Source organism: Pantherophis guttatus, chromosome 5, assembly GCF_059756535.1.
Source record: "Pantherophis guttatus breed Tessera chromosome 5, ASM5975653v1, whole genome shotgun sequence".
NCBI lineage: Eukaryota > Metazoa > Chordata > Lepidosauria > Squamata > Colubridae > Pantherophis > Pantherophis guttatus.
The window spans coordinates 92,076,474-92,097,373 of record NC_142067.1 but is presented as its reverse complement, the minus strand read 5'-3'; the positions used below and the strand labels follow the sequence as shown (position 1 = coordinate 92,097,373).

Here is a 20,900-nt window from a genome sequence, read left to right as displayed (position 1 = left end):
CAGACCTAAAAAGACAAGATTTTGTCCTTTTTTTAGGGTTGGGGAGAAGTCGCTAAATGCCTCTTCTAAGTATGTGCTTTGGGAAATAACCCAGGATTTCTGAATAGATATGCCTAGATTTGCACTGTCTATATTGATGGGCATTCAAATCTTGAATGCAGCCAATGTAATAATCAATCTTATGCTTGTCACAGAGGAAAGAAGAGTATTTCTGAATGCGTCTTAGCTGCACATATGAGATGTCTGCATTCAAGTAGAGGCTGGGGAGCCATCTCTTGGAGAAGGTTTAAATTAATTCTTACATTGAATAAGAAATTAGATTTCCATGTCTGATTCTATTAATATTTTTAAGAATTCGTAAAGTTATTAAGGAAAATCATCTTCTAAAAAGGTATATGAACAATGAGAAAGCAATAGGACAGAAAGCAATGAGTTTTTAAACCATAGAATGATTCTTGTTAATAACACTAGAGCACTCATGAAAACGGATGTTCATTTTTTAAAACTTATGGTTGGCCAAGAGTTCCCCCTACTGGATAAAAATAGTACATTCCTGATACAACTACCTATAAACAGTCTTTTTGAGATTCTTTACTCCTAAGACCAATCAGAGTACTTTCCCAAGTTATTTTATAAATGGTGTAAACATGTAAAAAAGATCGTTAGGTGTCAAAAAGCTCTTTTCCTAAATCAATAATACTTACAAAAGGAATTGTTCATTATATTCATAGTCTATTCCTTGTTTGTATGTATTTAAATTGAAAAAAGGGCTGGGAGTGAAGAAAAGTTGCTACCCAAGTTCCCTTTTCTTCTGAAAAGTCACACCTGTGCCCTTGATGGATATTCTGTTTTTATCACTGAGAATAAAATAAAATAAAATGTAATTTATTAATGAAAAGGTGATTTTTTTTTCCTGATCATTGTTTTTCTCCTTTGAAAATAAATTTGTGTAAAAACTTACTGTAGTTAAAATGGATAAAGGTAAATAATATATACTTCTTTCTTATATAAAACAGTGTTTTCTTTTTTTATCTCCAGGCATGCTATGGCATCCTAAAGGTTCCTGAGGGGAGTTGGCTTTGCCGTACTTGTGTTTTAGGTATACATCCTCAGTGTCTCTTGTGTCCAAAGAGGGGTGGAGCTATGAAAGCCACAAGAACGGGTACTAAGTGGGCACATGTGAGTTGTGCTCTCTGGATTCCAGAGGTATGATTATATTAATTACATGCTGTCTTTTTATCTACACTTTAATATACAAGGAAAAATTTCTGTGATACAAGAACCCTAGTTTTTGTTTTGTTTTATTTTTCTTTTTTAATATTCTATAGGGCAGGAAGAAACAATTTCAGCAATTTATCAAAAGAAATTATTAGTGTAACTTATTTAAAACATATATAATCTTTCCAGATACAGTTAAAATTCCCTAAGAAGTCAGTATTATTGGCAATGAATATTATTGGCAATTTTTTTCATAAGAGCAATTGGCCATACTTTAGTGCATTAATTACTCAGTGAACGTTTATCTAGAATATTCCAGTTTTGAGCAATTCTTTGATGCATTTGCATCCAAGCCTGCAATCTTCTGAATGCTCTATTTGTACCTACATTAATATTTAAATCTCCTAGAACAAAATTCTCCCAGGCTAATTTTATTTAAGATTTCTAACTCCAATTGTTGAGCTTCCCTTTAATAAAAGTAAATCTTCCCTCTTTTTTTGAATCTTTTCTGCTTTATTAGAATGGCCACCTCTATAGTTCTTTCCAATATATTTATCCTAATTCTTCTGATATATATTTCCTGTAAGACAATTTCAGTTAAATTGAAGGATTTTAGTATTTATTAATTATAGTTTTTTATTGAAACAGCTTATCCCCTAGCATTTAATGAAACCATCCTATTGTTCTCCTATTATACTTCTTGTTTTCTTTATCATTCCTACAAAACAACTTACCAACAATGAAACCCCAACTGTCCTACTCTGACTAGCTGTCCTTTTCATCCCCTATTCTTTCACAGCTTCCCCCAATCTCCTTCTCCACTTACTCCTCCCACCCTCACTATTCAGAACACAAGTGAATAGAGTTCAGAGTTGATGAATCAGATCCTCTTAACTCAGGGATGTCAAAGTCACGGCGGCATCATGTGATGTATCGGGACTTTTTTCCCCCTTCACCAAACTGGGCGTGGGCATGGCCAGCGCATGACGCATCCGGCCCATGGGCCACGAGTTTGACAGCCCTGCTCTAACTAGTTACGGTGAGTGCTATGTTGAGCTCTCACCTTTCATCTCTTTCTTCCCAACTCATCTTTATTTTAACTTCCAAATATTTATTTTAACTTCCAAATAATACTTTTCTATCCTCTCTATTTTATCTTAAGTATTTGCCAACTAATATAAACAATATCATATAATTTTGTTGCAAACAGCAACCAATTTATGAGTGATATAAACTGAATTATTCCATTGTCATATCTTCTCAAGTTACATGAATCTTTTAAACCTCATAGCTTGTTATTTATTAAATTTTATGAAGCATTATTTAGGTTTATTAAGACAGTTTAATCTCTAGAGTATAAAACTAACTATTTTCCTTGTGATTGAAATCCAGTTGGCATGAAAGTAACCTCCCATTTATCTTTTTTTTTTTTTAAGTAATTCTTCTGTTAGAGGTTTGAACGCCTTTCTTCTTTGTAGTGTGACAAGTTTGTTATCTTGGAAAAAGAAGAGTTTGTCTCCATTGTAATTTATCTTTTTTTTTTTAGTCCTATGCTTTTTCTTTTACCTTAATACAACCCTTACAAGTATATCTCTTGATTTTTGCATTTGATTGGATTTAGAGAGAATATGGGGCATTTTCCTCTTTCTCCCATCATTTTACTACTAGTTCAGGGTTGACTCAGCAGTCTTCAATTCATAGCCGTACTTCCTTTGCCATTTTGAGACTTGCCCTTCTTGGACATCTTTTTTATTATTAATCTGCCCAATTAGTTGGATATTAGTTAAAAGTAATTGACAGACATCAGCAAAAAAACCTGGGTCAGGGTGAGTCCAGTTGGTTCACCTTGGGGTCTTCTCCAGCTGCTAGCCACACTCAACCAACCTCATCTTTTGTTGGACACATGTGATGCTCAAAACCTCAACTTCCTTTAAAAACCAGTGTTACACCTAGAGAGCCATACTGATGAAAATTTACAGTGCAGGTCATATCATGATACAAATCCCATCTTTGGAAACTTTGTAGTTTGATGCTAGTATAGCATTTGCGCTATTTGTATCATGATTATTATTCCATCAGTTCCCTCTTGTGACTGCTTCTTTCAGAGCAAAAAAGCTATAGTATGTTATTATATTTTTACTGTATTAGCTATCCTGAGAACCTTATCAGAAATTTAATTAAATGTTTTACATTGTAGGTAAGCATTGCTTGTCCAGAAAGGATGGAACCGATTACAAAAGTGTCCCACATTCCCCCAAGTAGATGGGCTTTAGTTTGCAGTTTATGCAAAGTGAAAACTGGTGCTTGTATCCAGGTATGTGCTGATTTCTATGCTGTAATCTTTGATCTTAAAGAATTGAAATGGTTCATTAGTCATATTTCATTCTGATTGGTATAAAATATCTTCCTCATAATATGAAGAAAGAATACAAGTTTAGCAGCTGCTTTGTTCCCTGGTAAACAGTTTTTAGAAAGCTTTGGTCTTCGGATAAAAAAGTAGACATTAAACAAGATAATTAGGCATTTGTAGGATTGTGGAAGTTTCCAATTTGATGGGGGTGGGGGAGAAATTTGTCATGTGCATGGGTGCATACGTTTCACTGTTGGTACATGCTTTTTTCTTGGATCTGTGGATCACATACAGAAAAACATGTAACTTCTTTAAGGAGGTTAAAAGTTCTGTTAATATCTTGAATTGTTACTAACTGTGTGTCAGGAAGTGGTGAATTGTTTAGATGGTCTAGTTTTGGGAAGGACAATTTAGGAGGAACTCCAGAAATAGTCAAAGGCTTTTGGGGGAGTGGGGGAGATACAAGCGCATTGCTGGAAGCAGTGTTTCTTGAGTTTTTTTCTGTAATAGAGGACATTGGGCCACTATAATTATGAGAGCTTTATTAAGGGGATTTTCAGTGTCTGTTGATGCTTGATTTGTTTTCATTTCAACAGTGCTCTGTGAAGAGCTGTATCACTGCCTTTCATGTCACATGTGCCTTTGAGCATAGCTTAGAAATGAAAACAATCCTGGATGATGGTGATGAAGTCAAGTTCAAGTCATATTGTCTAAAGCATAGCAAAACCAAGCAAAATTTGATGCCTGATACAGAGAACCTCAAGAGCACAGTAGACCAGAAGCAATCTGAGAGAGAGAAAACCAGTTTGCGTGCTCAGAAACTTCAGGAATTGGAGGAAGAGTTCTACTCACTTGTGAGAATAGATGACGTTGCAGCAGAACTGGGGCTTCCTAAACTCACTGTGGACTTGACCTTTAATTACTGGAAATTAAAAAGGAAGAGTAACTTTAATAAACCATTATTTCCTCCCAAGGAGGATGAAGAAAATGGCTTGGTTCAGCCAAAAGAAGACAGCATTCATACTCGAATGAGAATGTTTATGCATTTAAGACAGGATTTAGAGAGGGTAAGTAATTGATGCTGTTATAAATGAAGCTATTGCAATAAGAAAAAAAAATGTACTGGAGAATGAGGGATAGAGTAATAATTAAAATGGAAGATACTGCATCATTGATGAGATTTTTACAGACTTCCCTTTTAACTCTAGTTTTAAAAACTACCTCCAATAAACAGGAAAGGGACTAATCTGGTTCTCAGACATGATGGCCACTGATAATCTTTTCATTGTGGACATTTAAAGTATCCAAAAGAATGATTTGTGAATGGATAGTAAAAATGGGATTAGAGTTATAAAGGGGAATACTTTGAAAAATTGGAGTATTTTAAAGGGATCATAAAGTGCTCAGGTGAACATAAAACTATACAACATTAACTGCAAGATAAGATGCAAAGATGATGAATGAAAGTTATCTTCCTGAGATTCTTATAGTCCTCTGTAACCAGATGGGTGTCCATTGTCAGGTGAAGCAGTTTTTTATGCATGGTTAGTTACAACTGGAATTCTAAAAAGAATTGTTTTAAGCCAAGTTAATTCAATATAATTTGAATCTTTAGATTTCATTTTTGTAAATGAAATATACAGATATAAATAAACTTTTGTCAAGGAATTTATTCTTAATGGTTTTTTAAAAAAATACTTTGCAAGCTTTTTCAGGTGCTTGATTTTGTGTTTTCTGTAGGTAAGGAATCTTTGCTACATGGTAAGCAGAAGAGAAAAAATAAAACTTTCTCATAGCAAAGCACATGAACAGGTCTTCAATTTACAAGTCCAACTTATTAATCAGGAAATTGCTGCAGGTAATGAATGCATAACAGACTTATTTTCTATATATTAGTATCTCTCTCAACCTTTAAAACCTTATTTTCACTGGATAGTAATCTTAAAATTCTTTCTCATGAGAATAAGTTATATAATATTTACATGCTATAGTTCAGTTTATGTAATTGTAATACATTCACTGTGCAAATAACTGGATGATTATAGCACATACTAGAATGTGTGAATAGACATCTGGTGAAGCTTGCATTGCTTCAGAGAATCTATAGGATTCCACATCTGGATATGGAATCATCCCTTTTCTCTGAATCTTACCTTGTTTTACTGTTTTTCCCAGGCTTGGCCCTAATTATTTCTTCAAATTAATTCTTTTATTCAAAGTTTATCCAAATCTATATTCTCCTTTTGCATAATTACCCCCAGAATCATTATATAAAATAAAAATTTAATAAAATAAAAATAAATAAAATAATATTAAATGGCACTTACATTGGCATCAATCCTTTTAGTCTTTTAGCTTTTAAACTAGAACTTAACAGAAAGAAAGCAGTTGACTGTTACATCTGGATTTTTCTTTTGCTTGTAATGCAAGCCATAACTAAAGACAGTGGGAAAGTAAAGAAAAAAAGCCACACAAGAATGTTGTCCTGGCAGTTGTAGTAGTTAGCCATCAGAAGAGGGTTGGTAATCTGTGAGCCTCCTAACAGCCCCTAGCAGCACTATACCATCAGGTTCAGACAGTATAATAATTTGGTTTTGTTTGATTGTACAGTGTAATTTTTCCCATATGCAGTCCAGATACCAACAGAAATCTACATTCAATTGTACAAGCAGTACATAAGTATTTGGTTTTTTAAAATAATATTTTTTGTTATGGATTACATTTGTGTTCTCAAAACTGAACAGTTTTAATACCTGCAAATAAACAGTATTTGGAGAGCAAAAAGACCATGGTCAGATCACTCCTTGATATCCCTGAGGCTGTCTTACACCACCCACTCTGACTGGACTCATTTGAGCAGTCTGCCCTTGGAGACTGATGAACCCAAATGGGTCCCAGAAGGAACCGAGGGATATCCTTAAATATTTGCTGCGCAGTGCTGCTGAAGCCTTAGTAATGGCTTGGAACCATAAGGCCACTGAGAATTTGGACAGGATTGTGCCTATGTGACCACTCTCAACTCTTTGCATCCATCATTTCTTATAGTTCATGGAGGAACTGAGGGTTCTGAAATGGGTTAAGAGATGCCTAGAGTGTCACTGGAGAAAAATGAATGATGACTTCAGCTGGACACGATTTAGACATCTATTAAGGCCTATCTCATAAAAATGACAAAACAATGCTAGTTCTCTATTCTTATTGCTTCTACAGTGTTGCCCATTGGCCCTTTCCCAGATCATCTAATCCCTCCTAGGCCAGGCGAGTTTGAATTATCATCTTCAGGGCCGTGCAGAAGAATTTGTTGAATGCCTGTTGTATAAAATTGCTTAGATTCGTTTCTAGTTAGAACCCATGCATGGTACAGGTCCTTATGACATGCTTAGGGAGATGTCTTGTTCTGTAATTTGGGAACAATTGGTCCTGTTGGATTTAAGGAAGTGGACAGGGTCCTCTGTGCTGTCAGTGCAAGTACCTATCAGTTAGATCATTGTCCGTCCTGGATGGTGAAAGCCTCCAGGATGGTGACCAGCAGGTGAGTTCATTCAGTGATAAATTCCTCACTGCAGGAAGGGACATTCCTGGGATCTTTTAAGGAAGCCTTGGTTTGTCCTCTCCTTAAAAAAACCATCATTCAACCCCACATATCTGGACAACTTTCTTCCCGTTTCCCATCTTCCCTTTTTAGAGAAGATGGTAAAAAAGGAGGTTGCTTGGCAGTTTCAGAGGGTCTTGGATGAAACGGATTTTCTGGACTCTTTTCAACTAGGCCTGGCTGTGGAACAGAGACAGATTTGGTTGCCCTTATGAACAATCTGTGGTGTGAGCAAGATGGGAGTAGTACAACCATTCTTGCTGTCCTTGACCTTTCAGTGGCTTTCGATACCATCTACCATGGTCTCCTTTTGGGCCGGCTATGCAAGTTGAGGCTAGACAAGGCCAGACCAATTGGTGTTGAGAGGAAATGAGAGATCCACCCTCATCTCTCATCTGGACTACTACAATGCATTCTGTATGGGGCTACCCTTGAAATCCATTCTGAAGCTTCAGCTGGTTCAGTGTGGCAGGCTTTGGGGCCCTTAGAATGCCCCTTTTTCACACCTCTGTTCTTTGAACTTCATTGGCTACTGGTCTGCTTCTGGATGCAGTTCAAGGTGTTGGTTATGACCTTTAAAAAGCCCTTAATGGCATAGGTCCAGGCTACCTGATGAACTGTCTCATCCCACTAAGACAAGCCTGCCCCATTTGTGCTGGCAGAGGGCCTACTGTAGATCCCGTCGGTCAAAGAACTTGGGATCCAATAGAACAGCCTTCTCTGCCATAGTACCCACCATTTGGAACTCTGTACCCTCCAAGGTGAGATCTGCCTCTACCCTCCTATCCTTCCATAAAAGCCTGAAGACCTGGCTCTGCTGGTTGGCTTAGGAACACAATTAGGAGGGGGGTTTACTATGGTGGAGATGGCTACCAGATTGATTGCAAATCCCACCCCTCGCTTCTTGTTTCCTCACCTACCCATCTTTTATTTTCATATCATGTGTTCTCATTGTTTTCTTTTTCATTGTTTATTGTATTGTTCCATTATTTTGCTACTGTTATGTTTACACTTTTAATTCCTCTGTTTTTATTGTTGCAAGCCACCCAGAGTAACCCCCAAAGCAAGATAGACAGCAAATAAATTTAACAAATAATTAAAAAAAGAAAAAAAGGGAATGTTCAAAAATGTAATTTACATTATAAATATGTGCGGTTGCTACTGTATATGTAACAGTTTCATAAAGGATACAAGTTTTCATGATAAAGGTTGGGTCTTAAATATCTCTCTCTTATCTTTATCTCTTTCAGGTCATTCCCTGACAAGTGCACTAGAGAATACATTGTTCTACCCTCCTCCTCGAATCACTTTAAAATTAAAAATGCCAAAATCATTGGGAGATTGCAAAAGCAACTTAAAAACTGGTACCAAAACATTTTCTCCTGATAACAATGCCATGATTTATAATAAAAGAGGTATTTCACTATCCAAGGAAACATTTATTTCAAATATGAAGTCCTACTCAAGATTTCAGCATGAAAACAGAAGCAATGGCTTACTGGAAGGCATTACAAAAGCTAGAATTGTAGCAAAGGATTCTGGGTCCGATAACTTATCAGAACTTTTCCATCCTGGGCAATCATCTGGCAAACCCCTGGCACTTCAAGCTGCATTGCATGGACAGTCTTCTGTTGGGAATGGGAAAATTCAATACAATTCTAAATTAGAAAAATCTAATGGCTTAATGAGCAGAGTTGGAGATATCACTCAGCGAGACAGCTCCAGCCAAACAACATATGAACAACAGTCTGTACTCTCTGCCCACCAGGCTAGCCAGAGTACCTTCAGAAAATCCACAATGGAACACTTTAGCAGGTCCTTCAAAGAAGCAACCAACAGTTTGGTGAGAACTACCGAAGATCTCAGGTGTGAAAAACCCTCAAGAAAGCTTTCAATGAGAGAGCGTCCATGGGGCAAGCAGACTTTTGAATATCAAATGGGGAGTGCCCCCTATCAAGACAATGATGGGTATTGCCCTGATCTGGAACTCAGTGATTCTGAAGCAGAGAGTGAAGAGAATAAAGGGCAGATCAGATTGAGGAAAAGCAGCTCAGGCAGAGAAAGCCCGAATAAAGACTTCAGTAGAGATTGTCAAAATAGAAAGAAAAGAAACTTGATTTCTCATAGTTCAGTGCAAAGGTGATAGAAATCCCTGAAAATGAAAATAGCTCAGCTTTGTGGGTATCTAAGAGTAATGATTATAAACCTTGGGAAATCTCCAGGTTAGAGTGCAGGGTCCTCAAGGAAGTGACAATGTTTCTCCAAACTCTACAATGGTTTGCTCTTTTGAGGAGATTGCTTCCCCCCCCAACTGTTTTTTTTTGGGGGGCCGGGTTCAAAAAGCTCTTTCATCATCCTGTGACAATCTACAAAGTGACTAGATAATTCTTGTTGCAGCTGCAATAGATTCTCATTTCATGAAAACACTTCAAGCTCAGCTTTTGGAAGAATTGTCACATTTGAAATAATGTCTGCTAAAGTGTTTTTCTGAATTGAGTCAAGTGACTACTAGGGGAAAAAAATCATGTTCTCAGTCAATATTAGAACAAATTATATGAGCCTAACTCCTTAGAAGTAGGACCGATTTTAACTCAGTGGGACTTACTTTCAAATAAACATTATATATCATCAGAATATATCATATATCCTCCTAATCTATTGAGGAAGGTTTATAAACTCCACAGTTAATGCTGCCAAACACACACTGACCTCTAGATTTTTCCCAATAGTAAACGTCTCAAATTTGTGTTCCTTTTCATTATTATAAATTGCTGTATTCTGTAAATACCTTTTAACTTCTAGTATTTTTAAATTGTTTTTAATCCCTTTGTACATAGTAACTTGTTGTGCATTGCACCTGTAAAATAGGTTATGCAACCAGTCAATAAAAATGGCTGGTGTGTGGATAATGTTTAACACTAGAAGTACTTAATTTCTTTAACATATTCAGGCAATCACCGGTGATGCCAAATTTTCCCATATATTCTTAAAACTTGACCCCCTTCCCAACATGTTAGTATTTTTTGTAAGCTAACAAATATGTTCAGATTTCTGAGCCAAAATGTTTAAAATCAGTTTATGCAAAGGTCTGTGTACATTGAATTCTAGGTTTAAATAATCAAAAATCATAACGTATTTTTGATTCCCAAACATCTTCATAGCTACTTTAATTTTTTTAAAACTAACATAATATTATAAAATGCACACACATAACATCATTACATAATTTATTATTTTGTTCATTGCTGCATACATTGCTGCATATCCGATTTTTAATCAGAATAAAAATCATTTTATTTTTGGAGCAATCACATATTTAGTTTGGTAATGTAATGCCATAATGTGAAACAACAATAATTGCTGTACATTTGGAATCCAATAACAACAAATGAGGGCCTTGATGTCCTTGAAAGCCTTAATACTATTCAATTTACTTAGGAAGAATAAATTGACTCATGAAAGTTATATAATAAATTTGGCAGGTCTGTGCTTCTTTGTTTTAGGCATATTTAAAATTGCTTTGTCAACTTTTGTATCTATTTTTTGTCTTTAAAACGATGTATTTTTAAGGCATTTCCTTTAGTGTAAATATGCAATTGTATTTCATTTTAAGTTTGTTGAGAAAAGGTAGCCTTTGTGTTTTGAGCCATTCAGAATGGTGCTAGAAAATTTATTTCTCTACATACTGGTTCTGAATAATTGGGGGTACAATTTTTCAGCAGCCAGGGGGAGAAAACATTACAGTTAATGACTCATGCATTGAGAAAAAGAGAAATGGTGCTTCTGCAAGCTACAACTGTTTTGCAAATTTTAGGTTGATGATTTAAAATAAATCTCATCAGGCAATAGTGTTTTTCCTTAATACTTTTATATGATTTCCACAGATACACAAAGGACTTTTTAACTTCATAATTTCAAGTATCTGTCTCCAAAATATAATTGCTAGTTTTCACAAAGTGTTCAGTAGCTAATTTTGCAGTGTTACCTTATAATTTGTTTTCTTGTTTTGACACATATGCATACCCAAATTCAGTTTTTTTAAAAAATGGACTGTCTTTTTCAGACGTCTCCTTTTTACAATACTTTTTTTCATTAAATTATGAAACTGCTAACCTTACCTTTTCCATTGTGATCATTTGGAGACTGTAATACTTAGGAAGACTGCATTTAGTGCTTTAGTTAATTCATGAAGGACTAGTAACATTCCTCAAAAAAAAAAAAAAAAGCACATGGGCAACCCCAGGTGTGTGTAAGTGGCCTTGAGGATCTTAAAGAACTTGCACATAATCCAGGATAGTCTCCATATAAAGATTTGATAATGTATGACTCTTAATTTTTATAGGACTAAAAATCAGATTAAATAAATATAAATAAGTTTGTATGAGTTTTAATGAATCTGTGCATTTGATTAATTTGTTCCTTTATTAAATCAGTATGGGGATCAAACAAAAGTTCTGAATCAAACATTTTAACAATATCTTACCCTAGAAAATAACATTTATTTATTGCATTTATTATATTGATAACTCAAAGTGGTGAATATACTTAATAGTCCTTCCTCTTCCTGTTTGCTGCATAACAAGAACCCTGTGAGGTAGGTTGGCTGAGAGAGAATGACTGACCAAAATGCACTCAGCTGACTTTCATACCTATGATGAGACTAGAATTCAGTCTCCTGGTTTCTAGCCTGGTGCCTTAACTACTAGACCAAAGGCATCCCATGTTATATAAGACAAGGGGAGTAGGAATGCCTCTTACGACAGTCTTTGATAACTTTTTTTTCCAGAAAAACATGCAACTTTTTGCCTAGTTTAGCACAGTACTTTTTATTTGCTTGCTTTTACACAATTAACATTGGAATGTTGGAGCACTACATACTACTATTTCTTGCAATTAGTTTTAAGTTCATGGCATTGTTGTTTCTTTTAGGAAATGTGTAACATACATTTTTGGCCTAACAAAGGGATCCCCAGATAGCTTCTAAATTTAGAGTAAGCTAAATATTTGATTAAAAAAGAGGAATATATTAAATATAAAATAGGTCAGTTATAATGCCCTAAGAAACGACTGATTAAAACCACACATAAAAAGTATATATTAAATAAAAAGAATGGACTGCCACAGGGTTTATTTTCTCTCTCCTTTTCAACATATATGTGAAATTGGTGAGAGATTACTGATTTGGGGTTTGGTGTCATCAGTACACTAATGACCAATTATGTATTTTAACTCTGGCCTGGCCAAATTGATCATTGAGGTGTTAATGGAGACTGTGTGGGTTTGGATGGAAAGGAACTATCTGACTTGATCCAAGGCCCAGTGGCTATGGGTGTATGGATCACCAAGATCTGGAGTATTCCAGTTTTGACCTTGAATGAGATATCATTTACCCCTTCAAGAGTGGTGTGCAATTTGGGGATCTTCCTGGATTCAGCTCCTGCTTGATGAACAGGTGGCAACTTTAGCCAGAAAGTCCTTTGCACACCTTCATCTGATGGACCAGTTGTGCCCTTTCCTAGATTGGGGACCCTTAGACATTCATGATCCAGTCACTTCACAGCTTCACTGCAAAGTGCCCCACAAAGGATGTCCTTGAAGGCCACCTCAAAGCTTCAACTGATCCAGAATGCCGTGGCACAGACAATGATGGGCATGCCTCAGCATGCCATGTAACACCTCTCCATGAGCTGCACTGGTTTCCAATTTGCTTCTGGGTATGATTCAAGGTGTTGGTTCATAAAGCTCTACATGGCATCTGGACTGGTTTATTGAAGGACTACTTGTCTTCCATAGTATCTGCCTGGCGGATTCAATCTGTCAGGGTTGGCACAGTCCAGGTTTCTCTTGATTAAAACAATGCAATCTACTGAGATTCTGGAAGCACTCCTTCTCTGTAGCAGTACTCTGGAATTAGGTTACTCCAGATTTGAATGACTCCCACACCTTTGGGTGTTTCTGAAGAGCCTTGAAAACCTGGCTCTTTCCCCAGGCAAAGTGTGATTTAAGCCCCTTTTCTTCTTTTCCTTTGTTCCCATCTGGATCTGTTATTTCTGCCATTTTTGTTCCTTTTTATTTAATGTTGTTTTCTTGTTTTTAAATGTTTTTCATAATTTGTTGACCACTCAGAGTCTTTGCAAATCAGGAAGAATATAAATAATAATAATAATGTACTGCTCTCCTAAATTTGACAGAAAGAGCAGGTGATATAATTCTAACATAAAATATTACCACCTGTATGAAGATACTTCTAAAGATACTTCTGCAGACTTTTAAAGATGCATTACAGGGGACAGAGGGTTGGTGGTTAAATGCAGCACACAACAAATTCAGTACAGTAGAAAGTGGCCTTTCAGATCATTTGATTCCAACCCCTCTTGGACTCAGAAGCATTAGAATTCACATTATCCTAATTTAAACAAAGTATGTGAAATAGTTTCTGTTAACATATGCTATATGCAACCCAAGGATCTGGTTTTTAAGATAGCTATGCATGTGGGGCATCAAGAGTTCAGCTACAGTCTTTATTCTCAAGCAGTAACAGTTGTGTTTTGTTTTGTTTTGTTGCAACTGATCAAATGATTTGCCAAACATTAGTTTCAGTTTTTGACTAGTCATAGTTACATTAAAAACATTGGGTGTCTGCACTGCACTACGTGGATGTCATAGGTTTGATTTGCAAGACAATACTAATTGGATTGTACTTTCTTCCAAAGGATCCTTGGAAAATAGGATTACAATTATATGATTCCTGCTTCTTTTTCCCCAGCCTTTGTTTTCTATATACTTTCTGAGAACTACATGTAGCTACTGAGATCTTTCTCAGATGTTCTCTTTTTTATAGTTATTAGTATATCAGAATTGTAATAGGCACAATAGAAAACAACAGTTTTAATGCAGTAGTACGTAAATATAGTACTGTAGCAGTGGTGGGTTCGCAAGCTGGCCACTGGAATGCCGGGAAGGCAGCGGGGAAGGCAGGCAAGCATGGCAGGGCTTCAGGGAAGGGAGTAAGCTGCTAGCTCCTTCCCCGCAGCCCTGCCATGCTTGCCTGCCTTCCCGGCAGTCCCCATGGCCAGGCCCGCTTGCCTGCCTTCGCAAGCTGGGGACACTGGGAAGGCGGCGTGGAAGGCAGGGAAGCATGGCAGGGCTGCGGGGAAGGGTGTAGGAGAAGCAGGCTGGGACAGTGGGGGGCACGGGCAGCTAGGTAGGCTGCAACTCACAGGCTTACCTGGCAGGCAGATCAGAGCTGCTCAGTTGGGGCGCAGTGCTTCAGGCAGGCAAGCTGCGAGGACCCACACAGTATAAGTGAGGAGTGACTGGGTGGAGGGAGGTGGGGCGAGTGAGCGGGAACGGGTTCGGGGGTGTGGCCAGCCAGCGATTACTAGCGGTTCGGTGAACCAGCCCAAATTACCACTACCGGTCCTCCCGAACTGGTGCGAACCAGTAGCAAACCACCACTGTACTGTAGTAACCAATAAATACGCTGGTTACAAATAATTGGAGATACTAATCTGGAAACTTTTAATTTGGGAAAGATGATCTAGGCTGATAATAACCTTGATATGTGGAAGATGGTGGAAGAAATGCTTGCTTTTTCTACTTTGTACCTTAACTGGTGTCTTTGTCAGTTGGGAAAAGAGCTGTGCTAATATTCAGGTTTCCTTTCTGCAAGGCTGACTAGCAGCTGCATCAGGCAGTTTTACCCAGACAGTAAACATTAACAGGGATGTGAGACGAGCAAACAGTGAAATAGATTACTCATCACTTTTTATTAGGAAAGTTCTGTCAGTTAAATATTGCATCCTGCAAAGTGAACTGGGGGAAAGGAGAAAAATGTAGCAGAAGTGGGCATTTATACTACGATCATCTTTTGAGGCACTCCTATAGAGATGCAGTTTTATTTTTAAAAAACTGTTACAGGCACAGTGCATGAAATATGAAATATTGGTGATGACATATCACCAATACATTGATGATACACATCTACATATATCTCTGTCCCAGGTGAAATAAATGTTGAAATGTATGAAGGCTATAGAGGTCTGGATGGGGAACAACAGACTTCAACCGAACCCCAATAAGACAGAGTGCCTGTGGGTGGGGCCCTCTATACCCAGGAGTTTATTATCTTTGGTCTTGAATGGGATTGCATTGCTCCAGACAGACCAGGTGTTTAACTTGAGGGTCCTCTTGGATTCATGGCTCCTGCTCAAAGAACAAGTGGTTGTGGCCAGGATGCCCTTTGCCCAATTCCATGTTGTGTCCAATTACATCCTTCCCTGGACTGGGAGTTTATATCTGGTCACTCATGCCCTAGTCATATTCTGATTGAATTATTACAACATTTTCTACATGAGGCTCCCCAGGGGTGAAATTTACTTACCTTCCCTACCAGTTTGTCAATATGCAAACCTTACAGCATGTGCAAACCCTTCTGCGCATGCACAGAGGCTTAAAATGTTGCAAAAAAGTGACATAATGACATCTGCGTGGGTGGGCGCAGCCTCCCGCAGCTGCCGCTACTGGTTCACCCGAGCCGGATAGAACCGGCTGGATTTCACCCCCGAGGCTACCCCTTAAAAGTATCTGGAAGCTTCAGCTGCTGCAGAATGTGGCTGCATGAGTCATCCTGGGTGCCCAAATAAGGGCACATATAACACCCTTGCTCTGTGAACTGCACTGGATACCAGTTTGCTTCCAAGTCTAATTCAACATGTTGGCCATCACCTATAAAGCTACCTACAAAACCGGCTTTGCCAAACCTCATCAGCCTGTCTAGCTGGTGAGCATGGAAGGTATGCTACAGACCAGGGGTGGGTTCTAAAATTTTTTACTACTGGTTCTGTGGACGTGGCTTATTTTGTGGGCATGGCTTGATGGTCATATGACAGTGGGCATGGCTTAATGATCATGTGACTGGGTAGGCATGGCCAACTCAATGTCACTCACATCAAGCTGTGCCTCACCTGGCCCCTCCCCTCCCAGCCATTCCTTGTCACACCCTGACTCTGTAAAAATGTTGTTCACCTTTTTTCAACTTTATTATCTTCACACTATGGATGCACTTTCATGGACTACTGAAAGGAGGAAATGGCTCACATGCTTTGCCCAAGAGTGTGATAGGCAACAGGCTTTTAAGGGGCTGCTAGAAAGAAGGGGGGCAATGTAGTTTCCAATGCACCAGAAGGCAAAACAAGAAGCAATGGATGGAAACTGAACTAAGAGGGAAGCAACCTAAAACTAAAGAGAAACCTCCTGACAGTGTGAACTAATATAGGTGCAGAAATATTTCAGTCATAATTTCACATATAAAATAGCCATATGTGTAGTACAACCTGCCTATTGTTCAAAACAGTCATTAGTATTATGGCTGATGTTCAGGGCCGGATTTTCCTATAGGCAAACTAGGCTTCGGCCTAGGGCCTCAAGATCAAGAGGGGCCTACATTCAAATTGTTAGCAAAATTAAAATTACACTTTCACTATAGGTGAAAGGGCCTCATAAGTGGAATAGCCTAGGGCCTCTTTTCATCTAAATCCGGCCCTGCTGATGTTTGACAACAAGCCTAAAAGTGCTTCTTTCTCTGTATGTATACAAAACATCACATACCAGGAATAGCATATTAAGATGGACTTATGCAGTGGTGGATTTCAAAATTTTTTACTACTGGTTCTGTGGGTGTGGCTTGGTGGGCGTGGCGTGACAGGGGAAGGTTACTGCAAAATCCCCATTCCCTCCCCACCCCACTAACCTGCTCTGGGAAGGAATCAAACTCCCCACTCTTCATTTCCCCAAATAAAATATTACTCATAAGAAAAGCAAGGAAAAATCAAGCTGCTAAGAAGAAACCTGCTTGATACTCATTCCACATTCCTGCCAGCTGCATAAAGGAAACTTTATAAGAAGAAAACAGCTACCGGTGCTTAGAAATAAGTTCGGCTCCATTTACAAGCAGGCAGAAAACTCATTCAAGACACGATATTTCACAATGGAAATCGCCCAAACCTTTTTAGAAACACAAAGCCCATGTTGCACAAACCTCAAAAACTTCAAAAACATAGAACCATATAAGAATCCCTCCTCTTATCCAGTTTGTGGTTCAGCTGACCCAGAAACGAACTGCTGAATGTCACTTCGCTTCTGCAAGCAAAAACTTCCTTTCAACAGCTGCGTCTTGGCTTGTCAATTTAAAGCGACGGCGTCTTTTTTTAATTTTTCCTTCTTCTTTGCCAAGTGACCTCCTGGCTGAGAAGCGATCAGTTGGGAGGCTTCTCAATTTAAAGCAACTGTGTCTTGGTTTTTTTTCCTCTTCTTTGTCAAGTGAGCCCTGATTTTTTCCTTCTAGCCGATCAGCTGGGTGTTGGGAGGCAGCCAACAGACTGAGGGCCCAGCCAGGCAGAAGTGGTATTTACCAGTTCTCAGAACTACTCAAAATTTCCACTACTGGTTCTTGCGAACCAGGGAGAACCGGTAGCAACCCACCACTGCTACAGACCCATCAGCCAAAGAATTTTGACTGGTGGTGTCTAGGAAGAGAGCCTTCTCTGCCACTGCCACTGCTTTGTGGAATATCTTGCCCCAAGAGGTGAGAAAAGCCCCCAATCACTTGGCCTTTCGCAAAGGGTCAAAACACGTTGTGGCCTCGCGCAGGGAGTACAGAGGGCTATGCAACCATGGGGCTGGTTAGTCCCCTCAGAGTCCCCCTTCCTGTAATAATCTTAACACCATATGGCCATCTTAGTATTCCACCCCCTTTTTTATTTTTGTCATTAGTCTTTTTAATTTTGAATTTTTTAACCCTAATTTAATTTTTAATTTCTAATGTTAATTTTTACCTTGAGGCTGATGGGTCATTTAGAAATATGAAATATAAATAAATAATAAATAGTCTGTTAATGGAAATAAAAGCAGAATATTTGTAATTTGTTCTGTTTTTCTGGTGGTTTCCTGCATTAAATTAGAAGTTTTCTTCTAACTTGGTTACACATACAGTACACATTGTGTCTATATGTAACAGTTGTGTAATACAGTATTAAATTACTAGAATGGGCTACTTGATAAAAATCTGCTCTTTTTGCTAGTTCAGACTGCTCTCTTTCTGATCACTTGGCTCTATCCAAGGAAACTTCATGCTAAGGGGAAAAAATGCATAGTATCAGAATAAAGAAATTGGAAATTGTGTTACAGTTCAATGGTGCATAAAGCAGCTATTGGAGGTGAGGGTTGTTTTTTTAAAAACAAACAACACAAGCAATGCTGATCTCTGGTTTTTAGGTTAGTAACATGTTGAATTTTGCACTCTTGAATGATTTCTGACTAATTTTCTGGAAGTGTGTGCGGTGCAGTTGTTCTCAAATTCTAACCTTGGAAGGGTTGTATCCTACAAAGATAAGAACATGTGACTCTACAGTTACTGCTGTAATACAACTCTCAGGTTATTTTCTCATTGGCCATTTGGCAAAAGTTACTGGAAATGGAAAGTTTAAAGCCAGTAGTAGACTTCTCAGGTCTCAAAGTAGATGGTTTGTAAAATATCACAGGGGAGCACATTCATCCTGTATAAAGAAAGACTAATATCAAACCTCTTAGTATCTACTATCAACTAGTTTGCTGCCTGTTTTCCTGTTTCAGAAGAACTTACAGATGTCCCAGCCTCATGTTACATTAAGTCCATCCCAAGCTACAGATAACCCAAATAGTTTTAATGACACGCGCAGTGAAAAGATTGCTAATTTTCAAATCATCCTAATCCTAGGACCATGCACATAGCCATCTCACACTCTTCCATGTAACTGTTGCGGCCTGTTGGCTGCCAGGCCCTCTAGAACCGAATCAGAGTAGGAGGAGGAGGCGTGGGAGTCAGGGTCATCATCAGGGCAACCTGGGAACTCCGAGGGGGAAGAGGGAATGGAGCTGGCAGAGAGAGAGAGAGAGAGAGAGAGAGAAGCAGAGTCTGGGACCTCCGTCATCTCTCAGATGGAGAGTCAACAGCCCCCAAGTCTGAAGGTAGTTGATGATGAAGAAGAAGAACAGCTGAGTCCAGTGTCTGATGCGCAGCTGTGCAGAAGGCAGAGAAGAAGAGAGCAATAGAAAGCTATGGGCCAATCCTGCGGAAGGAAAAGCCACCGCTGCTAACAAGATTCCACTCTAGCTCTGGGGATAAAAGGCAGTGGGCAGAGATGAATAGATGTGTGATCCTGCGAGAAAAACTTTTTGCTGGGACTGCCGGCATTCCTAATAAAGGAATCTTTTGAGTTCACATCAGAGGGTTTGTCGTTTTTGGGGAGCTAGGTCAGAACAGTAACATGCCTTAGTCTCAAATTCCAGTTTCACAAATCCAAAATGTCAGTCATTTCAGGCGTGGACAATAAGCACCAGGTAAGCTACCAAACCTCACTAGTAGGTGCAGTAGCATAACAACACATGTATGCCACATTAATTTCCAATGCTTAACTCAAGCTTAATGATTTAGGGAAACTACTTATTTTGTCCTTCTTTTAAACATGGTACTGGCTTTCTTTGCATAATTATTAGGGTACAAAAATTATTGGGAATGCTGCAGATCAAGCAAGTTTGGCCTATCCGTAAGATGCTTTCTCCACCTCCAAGAAAGAAAAAAAGATTTTGGCTAATTTAGCTTCAGTTTTCCTCTTGGTCTAGATCTAGAAATCAGCTAAGTGACCTGGTTTACACATTTTCCTAAACTATAATGTAATTGGTTGAAACAGTATGGTTTTAAATCATGGTTTATAGTTTTATTATGCAAACTCAACAATTGAGGAGTGTATTGAATCACAATTGAAGGCACCATTACTTAGCATAATGGACCAATCTGGTCAATTTTTTTTTAAAATTTGATTTATATGCCGCTCTTCTCCGGAGACTCAGGGCGGCTTACAATGCGTTAAGCAGTAGCCTTCATACTTTTGTATATTTATACAAAGTCAGCTTATTGCCCCCACAAACTGGGTCCTCAATTTACCTACCTTAGAAAGGATGGAAGGCTGAGTCAACCTTGAGCCTGGTGAGATTCGAATTTACAGTAATTGCTGACAATATTTGCAGACAGCTGGTGTTAATCACAATGCTATCAGTCTGCTGAGCCACCAGGCCCTTTTCAATGGGGCAAAAGGCAAATCGCTGGAATAGTTCACTTAAGGGGTACATTTGATTTCAACTCAGTGCATTATTTGAACTTGGTCAATACAGAAATGTAATTTAAGCAAGCAAATTTACTTAAATATATTTGTTTATCCAGTCATACAATCGCAATATAATCTACTCAGCATTATAATTATTGCAAAGCTGCTTTAAAAAAATTGCAGGATGGTTACCAAATAAAGGATAAGTAAGCAGCTTACGGATGTTGTCTTGTTTACCAGCCGGAGTTTTAACAATCACAACCCAGAGTATTATGGACATATTTATGCATTTCAAACTACAAAATGATGAGCTAAGATTTTGCTCTAAATGTCAAAAGAGTTTACAGCTCTTCAGCTTAAACTTGCCCCTGCTTTCTTGGGTTTTCGATCCTTTCCCGCCCAAATATAATATATAATCATATTATATAGTATAATGTAATTAAAAAGGGGAACCAATTAAGGAGTATAATTAAGGAGTATAATTAAGAAGGTGAAAATAATTGTGTTGGCAAACCGGTATTTTTAAAAATGTGCTAGCCTATCAAGTTATAAGTAGCCTAGAGACTGATGGGTGATAGGATCAGCGTCAAATTCCTTT

At 38.2% G+C, this 20,900-nt stretch overlaps 1 protein-coding gene across 2 annotated transcripts in view; it reads left to right on the top strand.

Annotated features, from left to right (window-relative positions):
• Positions 1–11,272, top strand: part of JADE3 (jade family PHD finger 3) — a 46,408-nt gene extending 35,136 nt beyond the window's left edge. For both annotated transcript variants that reach the window (XM_034431398.3, XM_060686654.2), the window contains exons 7-11: positions 1,039–1,206; positions 3,416–3,532; positions 4,165–4,635; positions 5,309–5,426; positions 8,411–11,272. In XM_034431398.3, coding sequence (XP_034287289.1) covers positions 1,039–1,206; positions 3,416–3,532; positions 4,165–4,635; positions 5,309–5,426; positions 8,411–9,303 — 1,767 coding nt within the window. In that variant the 3' untranslated portion in view covers positions 9,304–11,272. The remainder of the gene's footprint in view (positions 1–1,038; positions 1,207–3,415; positions 3,533–4,164; positions 4,636–5,308; positions 5,427–8,410) is intronic.
• Positions 11,273–20,900: the final 9,628 nt, after the last annotated feature.